Source organism: Petaurus breviceps, unplaced genomic scaffold (genome assembly GCF_028583685.1).
Source record: "Petaurus breviceps papuanus isolate PSGF00001 unplaced genomic scaffold, PetGlider_PUasm1.0 90779, whole genome shotgun sequence".
Lineage (NCBI taxonomy): Eukaryota > Metazoa > Chordata > Mammalia > Diprotodontia > Petauridae > Petaurus > Petaurus breviceps.
This window is the reverse complement of record NW_027187344.1, coordinates 889,106-904,446: the sequence shown is the minus strand read 5'-3', so window position 1 is coordinate 904,446 and position 15,341 is coordinate 889,106. Positions and strand designations below refer to the sequence as shown.

General features: G+C 44.0%; 1 protein-coding gene across 6 annotated transcripts in view; it reads right to left on the bottom strand.

Annotated features, from left to right (window-relative positions):
• Nucleotides 1–4,677: 4,677 nt before the first annotated feature.
• EGFL7 (EGF like domain multiple 7) overlaps nucleotides 4,678–15,341 on the bottom strand; it is a 29,747-nt gene continuing 19,083 nt past the window's right edge. For 5 of the 6 annotated variants that reach the window (XM_069069210.1, XM_069069208.1, XM_069069209.1 and 2 more), the window contains 5 exons: nucleotides 14,998–15,093; nucleotides 13,906–14,088; nucleotides 12,499–12,563; nucleotides 7,578–7,743; nucleotides 4,678–6,546 (listed from right to left, as the gene is read on the bottom strand). In XM_069069210.1, coding sequence (XP_068925311.1) covers nucleotides 6,524–6,546; nucleotides 7,578–7,743; nucleotides 12,499–12,563; nucleotides 13,906–14,088; nucleotides 14,998–15,093 — 533 coding nt within the window. In that variant the 3' untranslated portion in view covers nucleotides 4,678–6,523. Of the gene's footprint in view, nucleotides 6,547–7,577; nucleotides 7,744–10,666; nucleotides 11,705–12,498; nucleotides 12,564–13,905; nucleotides 14,089–14,997; nucleotides 15,094–15,341 lie in introns of those variants that run through there. The other variant, XM_069069213.1, reaches the window with a different exon arrangement.

The following is a 15,341-nucleotide window of genomic DNA, read 5'->3' as shown; positions in this document are numbered from 1 at the left end:
CATCTGTATAATACTTCAAGATTAAAAACCATTTTCTATGTGTTATTTTAGTTGATTCTCATAAACCCTATGAGGTAAGGAGTACTGCTATTACCTGCACTTAGCTTAGATGGAAACCCAAATTCAAACACACAAATAATAATTGTTGGAGGAAGGACTCAACACCTGTCTCTCCTAATTCCAAGTCTTGTATTCTTTTCCATTATATTGGGCTTCCTACTCTTTGGGAGTGATAATTAGCATTAAGTAGAGCTGGTCACCTTGCTAGATGAACAACAGCTTGGATGCTCAGACGATCCCAGGAGGACAACAGTCATCTGTCAAGCAAATCATGGATGAGGGCAGCTAAGTATATGAGGGCCATCCTCCAGATCTTAAAGCTTATTATTCAACAACAGCAAAATCTTTGAAATGTGGGAAGTTGTAAGCCTCATCTGGTTTCTTTCAGTGATGTATTTTTGCTTCGTGGTTGCATTCTCAGGAATGAAAGGCTGCCTCAGGAAACATCAGGCCTCCAGTATTTTTCCTCATGTGGGTTTTTTACTCCCTCTACAAATAAGCATTTATTTAGCACCTACTGTGCCTAGTGCTGTGGATATGAAGATTAAAAATAACATTCTCCTTGTTGTCTTGAGAATTTATATTCTAGGGGGTGGAGAAGAGATACAACATGCACACAGATAAAAGTATAAAACCTGGTAGACTGTACAGAGGGACAAAAGGGAGAGTAAAGTACTTGAGGAAGATTTCAAAGGACACAGCTGGCAGGTGGACACATCTGGGAAACCTTCATAGAAGAGGTAGCACCGATGAACTTTTCTTAGAAGGAAGAGAAGGGATGAAAGCCTCAGGAGAAGCAAGAGCAGAAGCTTAACTTTCAATACTTAGACAAGGGAGTCCTACCAGGAAGCTAGCCAGACATGCCAGACTATCAGAATCATAGGAGTCAGCATTGGAAGAAAGCTTAAAACTCCCCTAAGTCTGAAGATCATAGCTCAATCTGCAAACATTTATGGGGAGTGTCCTATGTGCCAGGCCCTGGGGATACAAAGAATGAAACAATCCTGCTCTAATGGGGTTTACATTTTAACTAGGAAGACAAGTATATATATAAGTATGTGTGTAATAAATATAAAGAAAAACAAGTAAATTCAGTAATTTAAGAAGGATGGCACTAGCAGCTGGAGTAGGGGCAGGGGTGGGAACATAAGAAAGGGCTTCATTAAGATAGAAAGTATTGTTCGAATTTTATCCTGAAGGGAAAAAGGGATTCTTTGAGGAAGAGGTGAGGTGTACATGCTAGGCATGAGGGAAGTAAGTACAAAAGAGAAGCTAGGATATGGGGTGTAGTGTGTGTGGAAAGGCCAGTTTGTCTGGATTGTGGAGTGTGGGAAGAGGGAAAAAGGTGGGACCAGTTTTTCAAGGGCCTTGAAAACTAAACAGAAGAGTTTATATCTGGTCTTAGAAGCACTAGGGAGCCACTAAAGTATGTTGAATAGGGATATGATAATCAGATCTTAGCTTAAGAAAAATTGCTTTTTGTGTGGAAGATGGGCTGGAGCCCAGGGCCAGGAGTCCAAATGTCCATAGGTCATAGTTGGGGTAATAGAGTTGATCTGGGAGAGACCTTCCTGGCTTTCAGCTTCCTCCTTCTCCCCAAAGTCCATCAACATCGTACTCTGTTTTTTTGGCTAGCTTTAAGTCATAACCCATTACAACTTTCTGTTTTCCAAATTCAAGATGCTCAGCCCTCAACCCAAGATCCCTTTTGGAGGAAGATGAATTTACACCTTCTACGCCTAATGACTGAGACACAGAAATTCTTGGACCCTGGACCTAAAAGTGCCTAATGAGTTTGTTCCACAAGGCTTGGCAGCTTGGGGCTGTACAATAGGCAATATTTTAAGTGGCAACTGACAAAGCATTTCATTTATGCCTAGAGGCAAAGAAGGGATTAGCTAGGATGTCCTGGCTTCCTATAAGACACAGTCTTAACAGGTACCAGAAACAAAAGAAGTTTACAACTGTTTGTAAGACACTTAGCCAGTGTCTTAGAGTTGGGTTTATATGTCACTTTGTGGAAAATCTATAATTTTGTTAGCATAGGCATTTCCATCTTGAAAACTTCCTCTGCTAATGCTAATCACAATCCCAATGAATTAGACAATCATTAACTATTGGTGGAAAAGTCATTGAGATAATTTATTTCAGTCTCCTTTGGCAGTCTAGTGAAGCCTACAGATGCCTTCTCAAAATGTTTTTAAATACATGAAATAAAATGCATAGGATTACAAAGGAAATCAATTATGTTGAGTTTTTTTCCCATCCAACTTGATGAATTCCCCCCCTTCCCCAAAATCCACAGACACTGGAGATTCACATGCCCCTAAATTAAAAACCCCTGGTCTGGGTGCGGCCAGGTAGCACAGTGAGTAAGAGCACTGGCTCCAGAGTTGGGATGACCTGGAGATCGATTCCGGGCTCAGACACTTAGCACCCACGCAGAAACACCTGGCCTTGTAACCTTGAGCAAGTTACTTAACCCCAATTGCTTTAAAAAAAAAACAAACCTGGTCTGGTACAACCCCCAGGAACTGAAACCTATGGAGACTATGAGGCTGAAGACTACTTCCATGCTGATTATTGAATTTGTATTATTCATTTAGCCTTTGTCCTAAGTGACTGGCAACATGGTGTGGTAGAGAGCACTGATGACTTGGAGTGAGAAGACCTGAATTTGAGTCCTAATTCTGACAGGTCGCCATGTAACCTTAGGTATGCTTCTTCCCATGTCTCTAAAATGGAGATGACAAATACTTGAACCACATTCCTTGTAGGGTTGTGACAAAAATGATTTATAAAGGACGAAAAGGGAAGTGGTGGGAAGGGCAAAATAATTTTTGTACTAAATTTCTCAGATGAGTTTGATACCCAGCGTAGAAACAGTTAACAGAATGTGTGTGTGTATACACACACACACAACACACACGAGTATATATGTGTGTGCATATAGGTATATATACAGACGTATGTGTATGTACACACACATATAAGTGGTTTTTCTGTCGTGTCCCCTTGGGATTTTTTTTTTAGCAAAGGTAGTGGTCTGCCATTTCCTTCTCTATGTATGTGGACATAGATGTACACGTAGATGTTATACACATAAATGACCAAAAGCAATCATTGCCCAGTAGATAAGTCAAAGACATAAACAGTTCTCAAAAAGAATTGCACACTACTCACTCTATGAAATAATGCTCCAAATCAAAATAATCCTGAGATTTTGCCTCATATCCTATAAATTGACACAATGAAAAGATGGGAATACATGATATTGGAGGGTTTGTAGGAAGACAGGCACACTAATACATTGTTGGTGTATTGGTGGCACAATGGATACAGCACTAGGCCTGGAGTCAGGAATAGTTGAGTTCAAATCCCACCTTAGACATGTACTAGCTGTGTGACCCTAGGCAAGTCATTTAACCTCTGTGTGCCTCAGTTTCTTCCTCAGTAAAAATGGGAATAATAATAGCACCCACCTCCTAGGGTAGATGTAAGCATTAAATAAGGTAATAATTGTAAAGTCCTTAGCGCAATAAAGTAGATGCCAATAGAAAGGGGAACGGCTAAACAAAATGTACGTGAATGATTGTAATGGAATATAACTATTGTGCTATAAGAATGGTGAGTGCAGAGAAGCATGGAAAGATTTACACAATTTGATGCAGAGGGAAGTAAACAGAGCCAAGAAAATATGCCCAATGACAACAAATAAATGGAAAGAATGACCACAAAGCAATTGAAAGTGAATGTTATGAAATTACCTAGAAGCAGCAGGATTCCAGAGCAGAGATTGGAGAAGGAAGAGGCAGGAGGTTCAAGAGCTGTACATCACACATTTCAGATTTTTTTTTTGTTGATGTATTGATCAGTTTTGCTTTGGTGATGTTTAAAAAAATAAGTTGTCAATAAAAATTTATAAAGCAGAAAGAATCACATGAACCTCAATTGTTATCTCCTATCCTCCCAGTGACTTTTTGAAGGAAGTATTTGGGTCATTTTAAAGACAGAAATAGAAGCCCAGGAGATGTAGACAGTCTTGCAGGTTGTTGATGACCCAGGTTTCCTGACTCCTAATCCAGGCCTGCCTTCAGTATCTGCTCTCCGGGCATGTGCTCCTTAAACATTTGCCACATGCACAGGGAATGACTCAGTCCCCTTTAGTGAATTTGTATCTTGCTCTCCTACTGGGAAGGCTTTCCTGGTGATACTTCCCTGTATCATATTCACGCCCACGTTCCTATTGGCAAACACCTGTGTAGCTAGTGGTAGCTAGTGTAGATGGTGCATGGCATGGAATGACTTTTCTCTGTCTTCCTGGAGTCCAGTAGAGTAGAAGTGATCATGCTCCAAGGAGCTTGGGCTTTTCCCCTTGCCACAAAGCAACCTTGGTCCTAAAATCACAATGGATGAGGCAGGCCACCCTGTCACACACACACACACATACACACACACACACACTTCCCTATCACCCAGCTCCAAATTTCATAGGAAAAGCATTGTGTGGGTCAGTCTAGTCTTCAAATAGACTGACAAAATCACTGTGTTTCTAACGCCTGGTGAGCATGGCCAGGTGCCACGGTGCTGTAGGCTCCCAGTTATATTTGCACTCAATTATCACAATCTGATAACAGTTTGGTTTTTATTTTTACAAAGGTTAGACTAGACACAGCATTAAACAAATGCCAGTTACTTCTGGATGGATCTGTCACGGGAGGCAGTGAGATACAATTGTACTATTTTACCCACTGGGCATTGCTGCCCTCTTAACTTCCCTGAGTTGGGGGTGGATGGGTTAGGGGATGGGCCTCCCCTCCCCTCCTCCTTTCTGGCCTGAAGCTAGAAGCCAGACACCAGAATGGCAGCAGAAGGTCAGTGGGGAAGAGATTGCGTACCTTCGTGCCGTGGACAGCTTGCTCTTGGCTAGGTCCTGGATGACGAATGGGTGAATCATCCCTTTGCTGGTGGGCGGGCTGCCCTCACACACAAGCTTAGAATAGACTTTGGCATTGGTTGTACCAGAAGCAGAAGCTGCTGTCCAAGTAGGGAGCAGCTTTAAGAGGAGGACTGAGGGAAGGACATCACTGGAGTTGGGGCCAATCAAGACTCAAGATGAGTCTCCCTACCCTTGGCTCAGGTCACAGTACAAATGGGGACAAGGTTGTGAGCTTGATTACTGGATCAGATTCACATGAGAGGAAAAAAAAAAAAGGACCAGCTCCTTAGACACAGACTGCACGCTTGACTTGATGTCACACAATTTTGGGGGGATTGTTTGATTACATCAAGGAATGGGAAATACTGCATGGCTTGGGTCAGATCATCCCCACCGTGGAAAAGACAAATTAGCTCACATCCTCTTGCTGGAAACTCAGGATGTGCTCCATCTTGGGGTGGTATGGAGGGGAGATTGGACTGGACAATCCCTAAGGAACCTTGCAACTTCAGGGTACTGTGGGCCTATAATCTCCACATATGTGTAGAGAATGACTCCAATAGCTGTCATTTAGATAGCACCTGAAGGTTTATACAGTGTTTTGTATACATAATCTGCTTTCATCCTCACAGCCCTAGGAAGGAGGTCACTTCATGTATGATCCCTATTTTAAAGAAGGGAAAACAGAGGATCTTAGAGATTAAGTGGCATAACTAGGTCATGTTAGAGGCAGGATCTGAACCCAGGCCTCTCCTGACTCCAGCATTCCTTATGCTCTATCACACTGCCTCAAAATTTAGGATTCTTCTTTCTTACTTCTTGTGGAGCTAAAGGATTAACAGCTATGGGGCAGGAAGAAACACTGGGGATCTTAACCTCTCTTCCTTTTTTATAAATGACGAAACTGGTTAAGTGTCTTGGCCAAGACTACACGGTAGGCAGTGGAAGGAGGATTTAAATTCGGGCACCCTACTCCAAACCCCTCTTGTTGCTGTCAGAGGGTTTCCCCCCACTCTCTCATGGCTGCCTTTCCCAAGTTCTAGCGTTGCTTCTCCCAAACTGTCTCTGATATACTGGCTTCTGATCTGACCTATGACCTCATAGCTCCTTGGTGCCAATAATGCCTACCTTCCCCAAGCTAGGGGGAATATGTAAACCACACTGAGATGGGGGGGGGCTTTTTGTCTTCTCCCCAGAAACAGGCTGGGGTGGCGGAGGTGGGGGGAGAAGAACCAAGTCCCACCATCACTGAGGGAAAAGGGGAAATGGGGAGGTGGTAAGGTTGGGTCATGAAGAAGGATATAAGTGGCTGGGTCTCAATTCATCCTAATATCACAAGCTATCTCGCAGCCTGCTGCTGAGTCTGCTTGTGGGAAGGACTTCAGAGTGCTTTCTTGAAGAGGATTAGTGGTCTCTGGCTTGAGATTTATACTCAAAAGATGTGGCAGGTTGCCTGTGGTTGCATTCTGGGGCCTCAGCTCTCAACCCCCTGCCAGATGAGGCCTCTGGACTTAGCTGGGCGTCTCACTGCTTATTCTTGCAGGAACCTAAACACAGGGAAGAAGCAAAGGAGAGACTGGTGTCAATGGGGGCAAAGGAACCCAGAACCTACATGGCCCCACCATTAGCAACAAGGAAATGGGGCCCTCAGTACTCTGGCTTCCTCTCCAGGAACAGGAAGGAAGGCCGTGTGTAGGCTTCATTCTCCATCTGGGGCCGCAGCCCTCTGGTCTTCCCTGCCTCTGGTCTCCAATACAATACAGCACAAACAGGTGACCCTGAAGCACATTGGGTACCATATGTATTTTAGGAAGGCAGGAGTGGTAAAGCAGTGCAATGGTCTCCAAGGCAGGACTTGTCATAAGCCCCTTAGATGAAGAAATGATGCTTTTGCTTTTTTTCTCTCCCTCGGCAGGTTACTTGGCCCTGGGAACACAGTAGTTGCTTCATACTCATTGATTTGGCCATTGATCTACCAGGCATCCATTGGCCTCTCTGAGCTTTAGGCAGCTCCCATATTGTGCTTGGCCTCATAGTTGGGCAATACCAGGTGTGTCAGTGTGACTTGAGGCCAGGGTAGGACCAGACTGAATATATTCCTGAGAATATAATGTCAGGTATCACTTTTGTAAGCTCAAAATCTGCTTCCAAGCCAACATGTACCAATGCTATTTCTTTGACTCAAAACACTTCCCCTTTCCCTCTCCCCACCCCTTTTCTCTTTGTCTCACACTCTGCTTTTGCTTTAGGGATCCCAGCTAATGTCCCAATTCCTCTGGGCATCCTTCCTGAATCAACCCTAGGGACCCGAAGGCATTTCTCTCTCTAAAGTTCCCTAGTGCAGACTTAAGCCTGTTAGGGAAATAGAGAAGGGCACAAGTGGTCCCTGCCTTTAGGGAGCTCCCAGTGAAGTGGAGTAAAAGGGCTCCCTACATAAAAAGATGATGAGCCAGCAAATACGAAGGATGGCTCAAAGGTCTCCTCAGTCTGGACAGGTTTCACTTAGGAGGCTCACTACCTGAGGACAGGGGGCAGGAAAGGACAAATAGGTAGGAAGAGGCAGATGCCATCCACTTACAGGTCTCTAGCCGTTCCTCCAGGAACAAAATCTGTTCACTCAGGGAGTCAATCCGGTCCAGCTGCTGGAAAGAGTGGGACAGAAGGCTGACGTGGTCAGCAGAGAGACCATCCTCTGAGGCCTGAGGTGCCAGGCTATGGAAGGGAGCCAGCACCAGCTGCAGCTTCTAGAGGAGAATCAGTAAATCCAGCTATCAAATCGGCCAGCATTCATTAAACACCTACTGTGTACTAAACCCTGTGCTAGGTGCTGGGGATACAAGTATGAAGAATAAAACAACCCCTATTACAAGGGGTTATATTCAATCACATGTGTATTCTGATGGGGAGACAAGTGCATTTAAATATATAGCATAAAGTTAATAAATACATATACATATGTACGTATACACACAAAAAGTAGTTAAATATAAGGTTATTTTAGAGGGAAAGCACTAAGAAATGATTTCAAGTTATTGTGGAGGATGGGGGAAGAGAAGTCAAAAAGCTGTTTCAAGCTTTCTGGGGAAGGCTCTAACAAAGCCTCCAGGCTGATCCTAACCCAGGGTGACCAGCTCAGGATGTTACAGGACCTGTGCCTGGCCATCTCCTATCCCAAGAGCTTTAGAGAGGAAATTGCTCGGTAACCTACCTGGCCTCCTGGCTAAGGATAGGCCAGTCTGGGTAGGTCCTCCAGCACTTATAAAACGGACCTTTTAGGGAACAAGTTTTACTTTGTTAATTATTGTCCAATCTCCCCAGCCTCCTTTGACCTCAGCAAATAGTCATGGGTTTTCAAAGTTCAGGAGCCAATGACGGCAAGCCTAAGTTCCCAGAGACTTTGCTATCTCCTATCCCACGGGTGGGGAACCTGCAACCTCGAGGCCACATGTGGCCCCCTAGGTCCTCAAGTGTGGCCCTTTGATTGAATCCAAGTTTTACAGAACAAAAATCCTTTTATTAAGATTTGTTCACCAAGTTTGGATTCAGTCAAAGGGCCACACTTGAGGACTTAAGGGGCCACATGTGGCCTCAAGGCCACAGGTTCCTCACCCCCATACCAAGTGTCCAGCTGTTAACAGTAACACACTCTTATTTTCCTAATAATATTTCTCTATTAAGCATATGATCTCATTAGCTTCCGTGATCTTTAAGACCTCTTCTAGGTCTAAAATCTGACAATTCTGTAAAGGAAGTAGATTAGGAATTATTTTTTCCATTCAAAACAGGAAACAGAGGCCCAGGGACTTGCCCAGTGTTTCAAGCTAATCAGCAGTTGTGCTGGGTCCACTGTGTGTGCACGGTGCTGGGCACATGGGTTTGGGGTGGGGAGGGGGTATGTGTGTGCTTTGTATTGGTTAGACCTGTGATTTCACGAATTGGGGAAACCCCAGTATGGAAATTCCCTTCACTATTATAGATCAATGACTCATCTATAACAAAGTCTGTGAGTCTCCTGGAGCACTGAGGGGGTTCAGTGACTTCCCTGGGTCACACAGCCAGTATATATCAGAGCTTTTTGAGGCTCCAAAGATGGCCTCCTTAAGGCACTATGCCACACTACCCCTCTTGTAAACAGTAGACACTTAATAAACGTTGTGATTTTCTCACTGATCAGTAGAAAAGTTTTCAATGTAGTACTTGAGAAATCGGTTTTTTTGGAGGGGGGAAGGCAGGACAATTGGGAGTAAGTGACTTGCCCAAGGTCACACGGCTAATAAGTGTTAAGTGTCTTAGGCAGATTTTAACTCAGGTCCTCCTGACTCCAGGGCCAGTGCTCTATTCACTGTGCCACCTAGCTGCCCCAAATGTGTTCTTCTAAGGTCCCTTGAGGTGAGACTACCAGAGAATTGTAGGTGTGTGTGTGTGTGTGTGTGTGTGTGTGTGTTTTGGTAGAACCTTCTGGGTTTATTGCAATTTGATTTTCCTCTTGCTTTGGGAGAGCTAAGGGTTCTTATTTAGCTGTAGGCTTTTGTATTCTGTGCCAGGTTCCTAACCTGCTGATCTCTTTTTTTTTTCATTCTTTTTAAAAAATGTATTTAGTACTTTATTTTTCTTCAATTACATGTAAAAACAATTTTTAACATTCGTTTTTAAAACTTTTGAGTTCCAATTCTAACCTGCTAGTTTTGATAACTGGATAACTTGCCTCCCATTCCATGGTTCTTTCCACCATGCCCTACTGTTTCCAAATCCTTGGGCTTGGCTGACCAAACTGACTCACAGTTTGAAGAAGCCACCATACCTTCTTCATCCAAATGCTAGCATGAGCTTTGTAGCAAGCTGGTGCCTGTTGCAGGTCGGGCTGCACACCAGGTTGCTCAGAAGGTAAGGGGAGTGGGTGGCATTCATTACCTCTCCCGTAAGGGTGGTCAGGTAGGGGAGTTTACAGGAAGAATGAAAGGAAAGATACTTCTCCCATCAGTCAGGCACCTCCTTGACATCTTGGACCTACTAATTATCTAGTTTCAGAGTCATTCATAAGCTGTGCCTGTAGGTGGAAGGGAGAAGGGAGGCCCCATAGGGCCCTGTAAGTGGCAGGAAAGGGGAAGGTGTTACGGTCCTCAGCCTAGATGGTGTCTCCATCATTCTCCTTAACCCCCATCCACCCTGAATATTTACTCAAAGCTTAGTGTAATTGGGACACAGCTGAGTACTGAATGTGTTTGAATTGCAGGCAATCTTGCCCATTGTTTAGAGTGTTAATGAATCCAGGCTCAAAGATTTGCTTGAGTGGACAGAGAACCCGTTAGCTTTTTTCCAAAGAAAAAATTCGGTAATTAATTCCAGTCACTACAGTAATCCATGTGTCATTAATTAGCCGTGGAAAATAGGTGGGGGAGGATGGGGAGACGAGAGCACTGGATTTGGGTTCTTATCCTACCTCTCCTACTCAGTTTCCTTATTTATTCATGGGGAGGGAGGAAAACAGGGTAATGTGACTTGTCCAGGGTCACATAGCTAGTAAGTGTCTTAGGTCAAATTTGAATTCAGATCTTCCTGACTCTGGGGCTGGCACTCTCCACTACACCACCTAACTGCCCCTAGTTTCCTTCTTTATAATATGAGAAAGAGTAGGTGAAACTCAAAAACAGGTCTTGAGATAAGGGTCTGTGAACTTTTAAAATATATTTATACATATATACTCTGATAAATCTTTTAATATAATTGATTTTCTGTGTAGTCCTATGATTTTATTTTATTCATTTAAGAACGTTGTTCTGAGGAGTCAGTAGGCTTCACCAGACTGCTAAGAGGGCCAGGACACATGCAAAAGAGAAGAATCCCTGGACTAGATAGTTTCTAGATTTTCCCTTCTGCTTTCAGCTCTGAGATTTTAGGACTGGTGAACTCTAAGAGAGTACATCTAAGAGATGACTTTGTGTAGCAAGTCCTTATTAGAGTCTATACAGGGGCCTGATTTGTACATTAGGAACACTCCTGTAGAGCTGCATTTAATGAAAAAACATTATCAACTGAATTCTGTTCTAAATTCCCCCTGGGGGAGTTCACCATCATGTAGGTCTGGGGCTGCAAAAATCTCAACTTGGAGAAAATTATTTTTAGCAGCAAAATCTTCAGTGCCCACAAGAAAGCAACAAGGAGAGACTTTTTAATTAGGCTAGAAAGCTGGAGACCACTTCAGGAAGTTGGATTGTTTTCCAAGGAAATTGATCATACAGGAATTTGGGGGTTCTAAGAGCTTGGAGTAGGATTTGAAGAGCAGAAGCTACTTTATAATGCATATGACATTCTGTCGGTGCTTATATGTTTCTTTTATCCACAGCATTGTATTTTTTTAAATGACCATTGCTGCTTTGGGTATGTCAATAAATTGAGGCTATGTTTATACAACTGGGGTTTTCCCTCCTCCCCCTTTCAGTGGTAAAGTGTGCACTGAGTTAAGAAATACTTGAAAAAAATGTTCTTCCAAGGTCACCTGAAACGAGTGTGTACTGCGGGGAGGTTTTGGGCTGGCAGCAGTTTGATTTCTCCATAGTTCTTGGAAGATCAAGGGCCTTTGAATACTTGTAGACTCTAGAACTGAGCATCTCGAGTCCAGCCTGCACCTTCTGATCACTGTGATTAGCATATAAAAATTTCCTGAGGCTTATTTCACTGCTCATTAAGCCCAACTGAGAACTGAGTCTGTAACAAGACCAGAATTTTGTCAATTATCAAAGGGTCCAGAGTCCACACTCTGCCAGGTTCAGAGACATTTCCCTCTCGGTGGAATCCAACCTTAACATTTATCCTGGATTTCCCTTCTCAGTGGCCCTCCCCATCCATGCATCCCATGCTTTGTTCTTGGCAGAGTTGCCAAATGGATAGTATTTGACTTGCCTAGATTAACCCTGTAACTTACATATTGTGCCATGATCAACTTTTAAAAAGTGTTCTACCCAAGCAAGTGAATCTGGAAGGTGGTGGAAGTGGAGGAGTGGGGGAGAAATTAAGTAGCTTTTGCCTTCTGCCAAGTGGTTTATTGTCAGGTTATGACTTCAAATACTGTGGATAGGATACTAGCCAAAGTCAGGAAGTCCCGGGTTCACAATCTTGCTTTTGATACTGTAGCTAAGCTGCATGATCCTTGGCAATCAGTTCACTCCCTGAGTCTCAGGAAGTTCTGGAGTTAGACCACCTGATTTGTGGGTTGGATGGTCTACTAAGAGCTGTCATAGTTGGCTTTGGTGCTGATAAACTAATAGTGAACTTGAGGAAACCACACCAGTCAGGGCAGCATCATGTGGAGTAGCCTTTAGGGTACTGGGGTTACTTTCAAGTGAAATACATGTGAGAGAATCTAGGAAGGGAGGGATTGGGGGAATAGAGTGATCACAGAATCCTGGGGATTCTCTGTAGCTTTTGTCTGGACAGAGGAATTCTATTAATGTCTCTACCTATATCTCAGACCAGTTCTGAGAAAGCTTCCAGAAGCTCACCTCCTCCAACACATCCACTCGACTCCTTAGCTTTTGCATTTCTTCTTTCATTTCATCAGAAGCCTCTAGCAGAGAACAGGAAGAAGACTGAGTCACAGAAAGTTAAAAAGACAGACTCAAAACATTCCAAATATTGTTCCCCTCCCCATCCCCACCCCCACTTCCAATTAGGCATAGAAAGTGAACTCTAGATTCCTACAGTTCCACAGATTGCCAACCCACTGAACCCCCAAAATGTCTGTTGTGCCAATCCTAAATCTGCCCTATTTCAGAATCATCCCTCTTATTCTGTGTGCTTTCTCTCTGGTCAGAGATCAAGTATGGATGAAATCTCTTTGCAAACTCTAAGGCTCTACAGAGATGCTAGCTATTATGGGGCAGGGAAAAGAGCACAGAATTTGGCGTCAGGCCTTGGTTGACTTATTCAACAATTCGTTTCCCTGACGTCATGGTCCTCTTCCAAAACAAAGGACAAACACAACAGCAACAAACTGATATTTATCAAGTGCCTACTATTTGCAAGGTCATATGTCGAGTGCTAGAGGTACAAAAATGAAAGGACACAGTCCCTGCCTTCAAGAAGCTTACAATCTACTGGGGAGAGCAGAACTCAAAGAAATATAATAATTCAAGGTAGAATATGATAGAGGCAAAGGAGAGATTCAGACAAAGTTCTGTTTCTGCCACTGACTCAGTAGGTGACCTATGCTGCTTGGAGTCTCAGTTTTTCCATTTGTAAAATGAAGACGCTGGACTTGATGGTCTCTAAGGCCCCTTCTAGCTCTAAGGTTCTATGGTTTATGTTCTCTAATGTTCTTAGCGTTTCATACACGTAGCTATACCCCCAGCCACTACCCTAGTCTCTACTCAAACCTGGGAGACAGGGAGTGTACAATCCATTGCTGAGATCCACGTTGTCTTTCTTGCTGCCCAGGCTGCCAATGGCGCATTATTACTCACGGTACGAGTTTGATGTGTCACAGCGCGTACCAAAAGTAATAATGACCCATCATCAGCGGCTCATGTGGCTTCCCTTCCATGATGGAGAGAATCAGGAAAACAGGGTTGGAGGACTCCGGGATGAGGAGGTGTGTTGAAGCAGGTATCTAGGATAGGATCCCTTAAGGCTAGAGAAATATCTAGGAGGAAAGAAGACAGGGGAAGGCCTGCCTCCTCCCTTTAACCTTATTTGAATATTTCCCTCATCTCTTCATAAGTTCTGTTGTAACCCAATCTTGTGTTCCATTTCTTGAACTTTCCTAAGTACAGGGACCAGATTTCCTACCCTTTGGATCTCCCCACAGTAACTAGTACCTGGGACTTCCCTATTTGGTACTGCCAAAAGAACTTAGTTTTTCCAGATCCACTGAAGTCTCCATGGATCTGATGAGGCAAGCAGCATGTTACCTGGCTGAGGCTGCCCAGTGGAACAAAGAGTTGAGGTCACTCCTGGGAAACTGCTCTGGGGCTGGCATAGTTTCCCATCTGAAGATAGCTTATATCCCTCCTGGCACTGGCAGTGGTAACTCCCAGGAATGTTGATGCATTTCTGGGGGCAGCCATGACCAGGTTGACTACACTCATCCACATCTGAAACAGATGAAGAGGGTGGAGAGAGAGGTTCAGGATGGGGCTCTGAGTCTCCCCTTCCCTGTTCTGCCCACCCTATCCTCAGTAGTGATGATTTCTGAAGCCCTGGGACCACCTGGGAGAATTATTCCCTGGAATGAGGGGACAGGGACTGCCAGTGCTGTGGGCACCATATCCCTGGCTCACGAGAAGGTTGCATATAACCTGGTCTTTAGTTGCCATATTAAAGCAACAGTGGGCACTTGAGTGAGGGGATAAAGAGGTGGAGCTGTAGGAGACTTCTCCAGGTCATAAGACATGAGTAGGGAGGGGACTGCCTGTACTGGGGGGGGGGGTCACAAGACTTATGTCCTGAGCCCCTAACCCTCTGATCCATGGCCCCTAACCCTCTAATCCATGGCCTAGCCCCCAGCCCCGCTAGTTCTGGAGAAGGTATCTCTTCAATAGGTACTTTCCTAAGAATAGGTAGCCAAAAAATTTATGTTCTCAGGGTCCAGAAGATGGTATGGTATAGCACAGGGCTGGGGAACCTTCAGCTTTGAGGCCACATGTGGCCTTCTAGATCCCCAGGTGTGGCCTTTTGACTGAGTCTAAGTTTTACAGAACAAATACTTCTATTAAGGGGATTTGTTCTGTGAAATTTGGATCTAGCACAAAGGTTCTGGGTCTAGTCATTAGGAGACCTGGGAATCTCAACTCTACAATTAAGTAACTGTGTGCCCTGAGATAATACATTTAACTTTTACGGACTTCAGTTTCCCCATCTAAGAAATGGGGGTAACGAAGCTTCACAAGATTGCAAAGATATAGAAAGTAAAGGTATATTGGAAATCAGAGTGCTGGATTTCTATAAAGGGATCACTAATGTAGAAATCAGACACAGGCCCGTCTTAGAAAGGACATCCTTACCAATTTGGCAAGTGTCTCCTTGCCACCCTGCAGAGCACCTGCATCGACCAGGCCTAGCACAGCTTCCTCCGTTCTGACAAGGTGACTGGCATATTGCTGTATGAGGAGAGAAAGCAAGGCACTGATGGCAGAGGCAATTAAGTTATGGGAAAGACAAGAAGAACGGGCACTAAGAATGTACTGAATTACTCAGTTCTGGGTGATTATTGCTACTAATATCATATACTTCCCTCTATCAATGGAGATTGCAGCCCCTTGATGCCTTCTCTTCCCTTGTATTTCTTGTCCACATTCTTTGGTGACTCCTCAATGGGTACTACACCCAATGTGCTATAGGCCTCCTT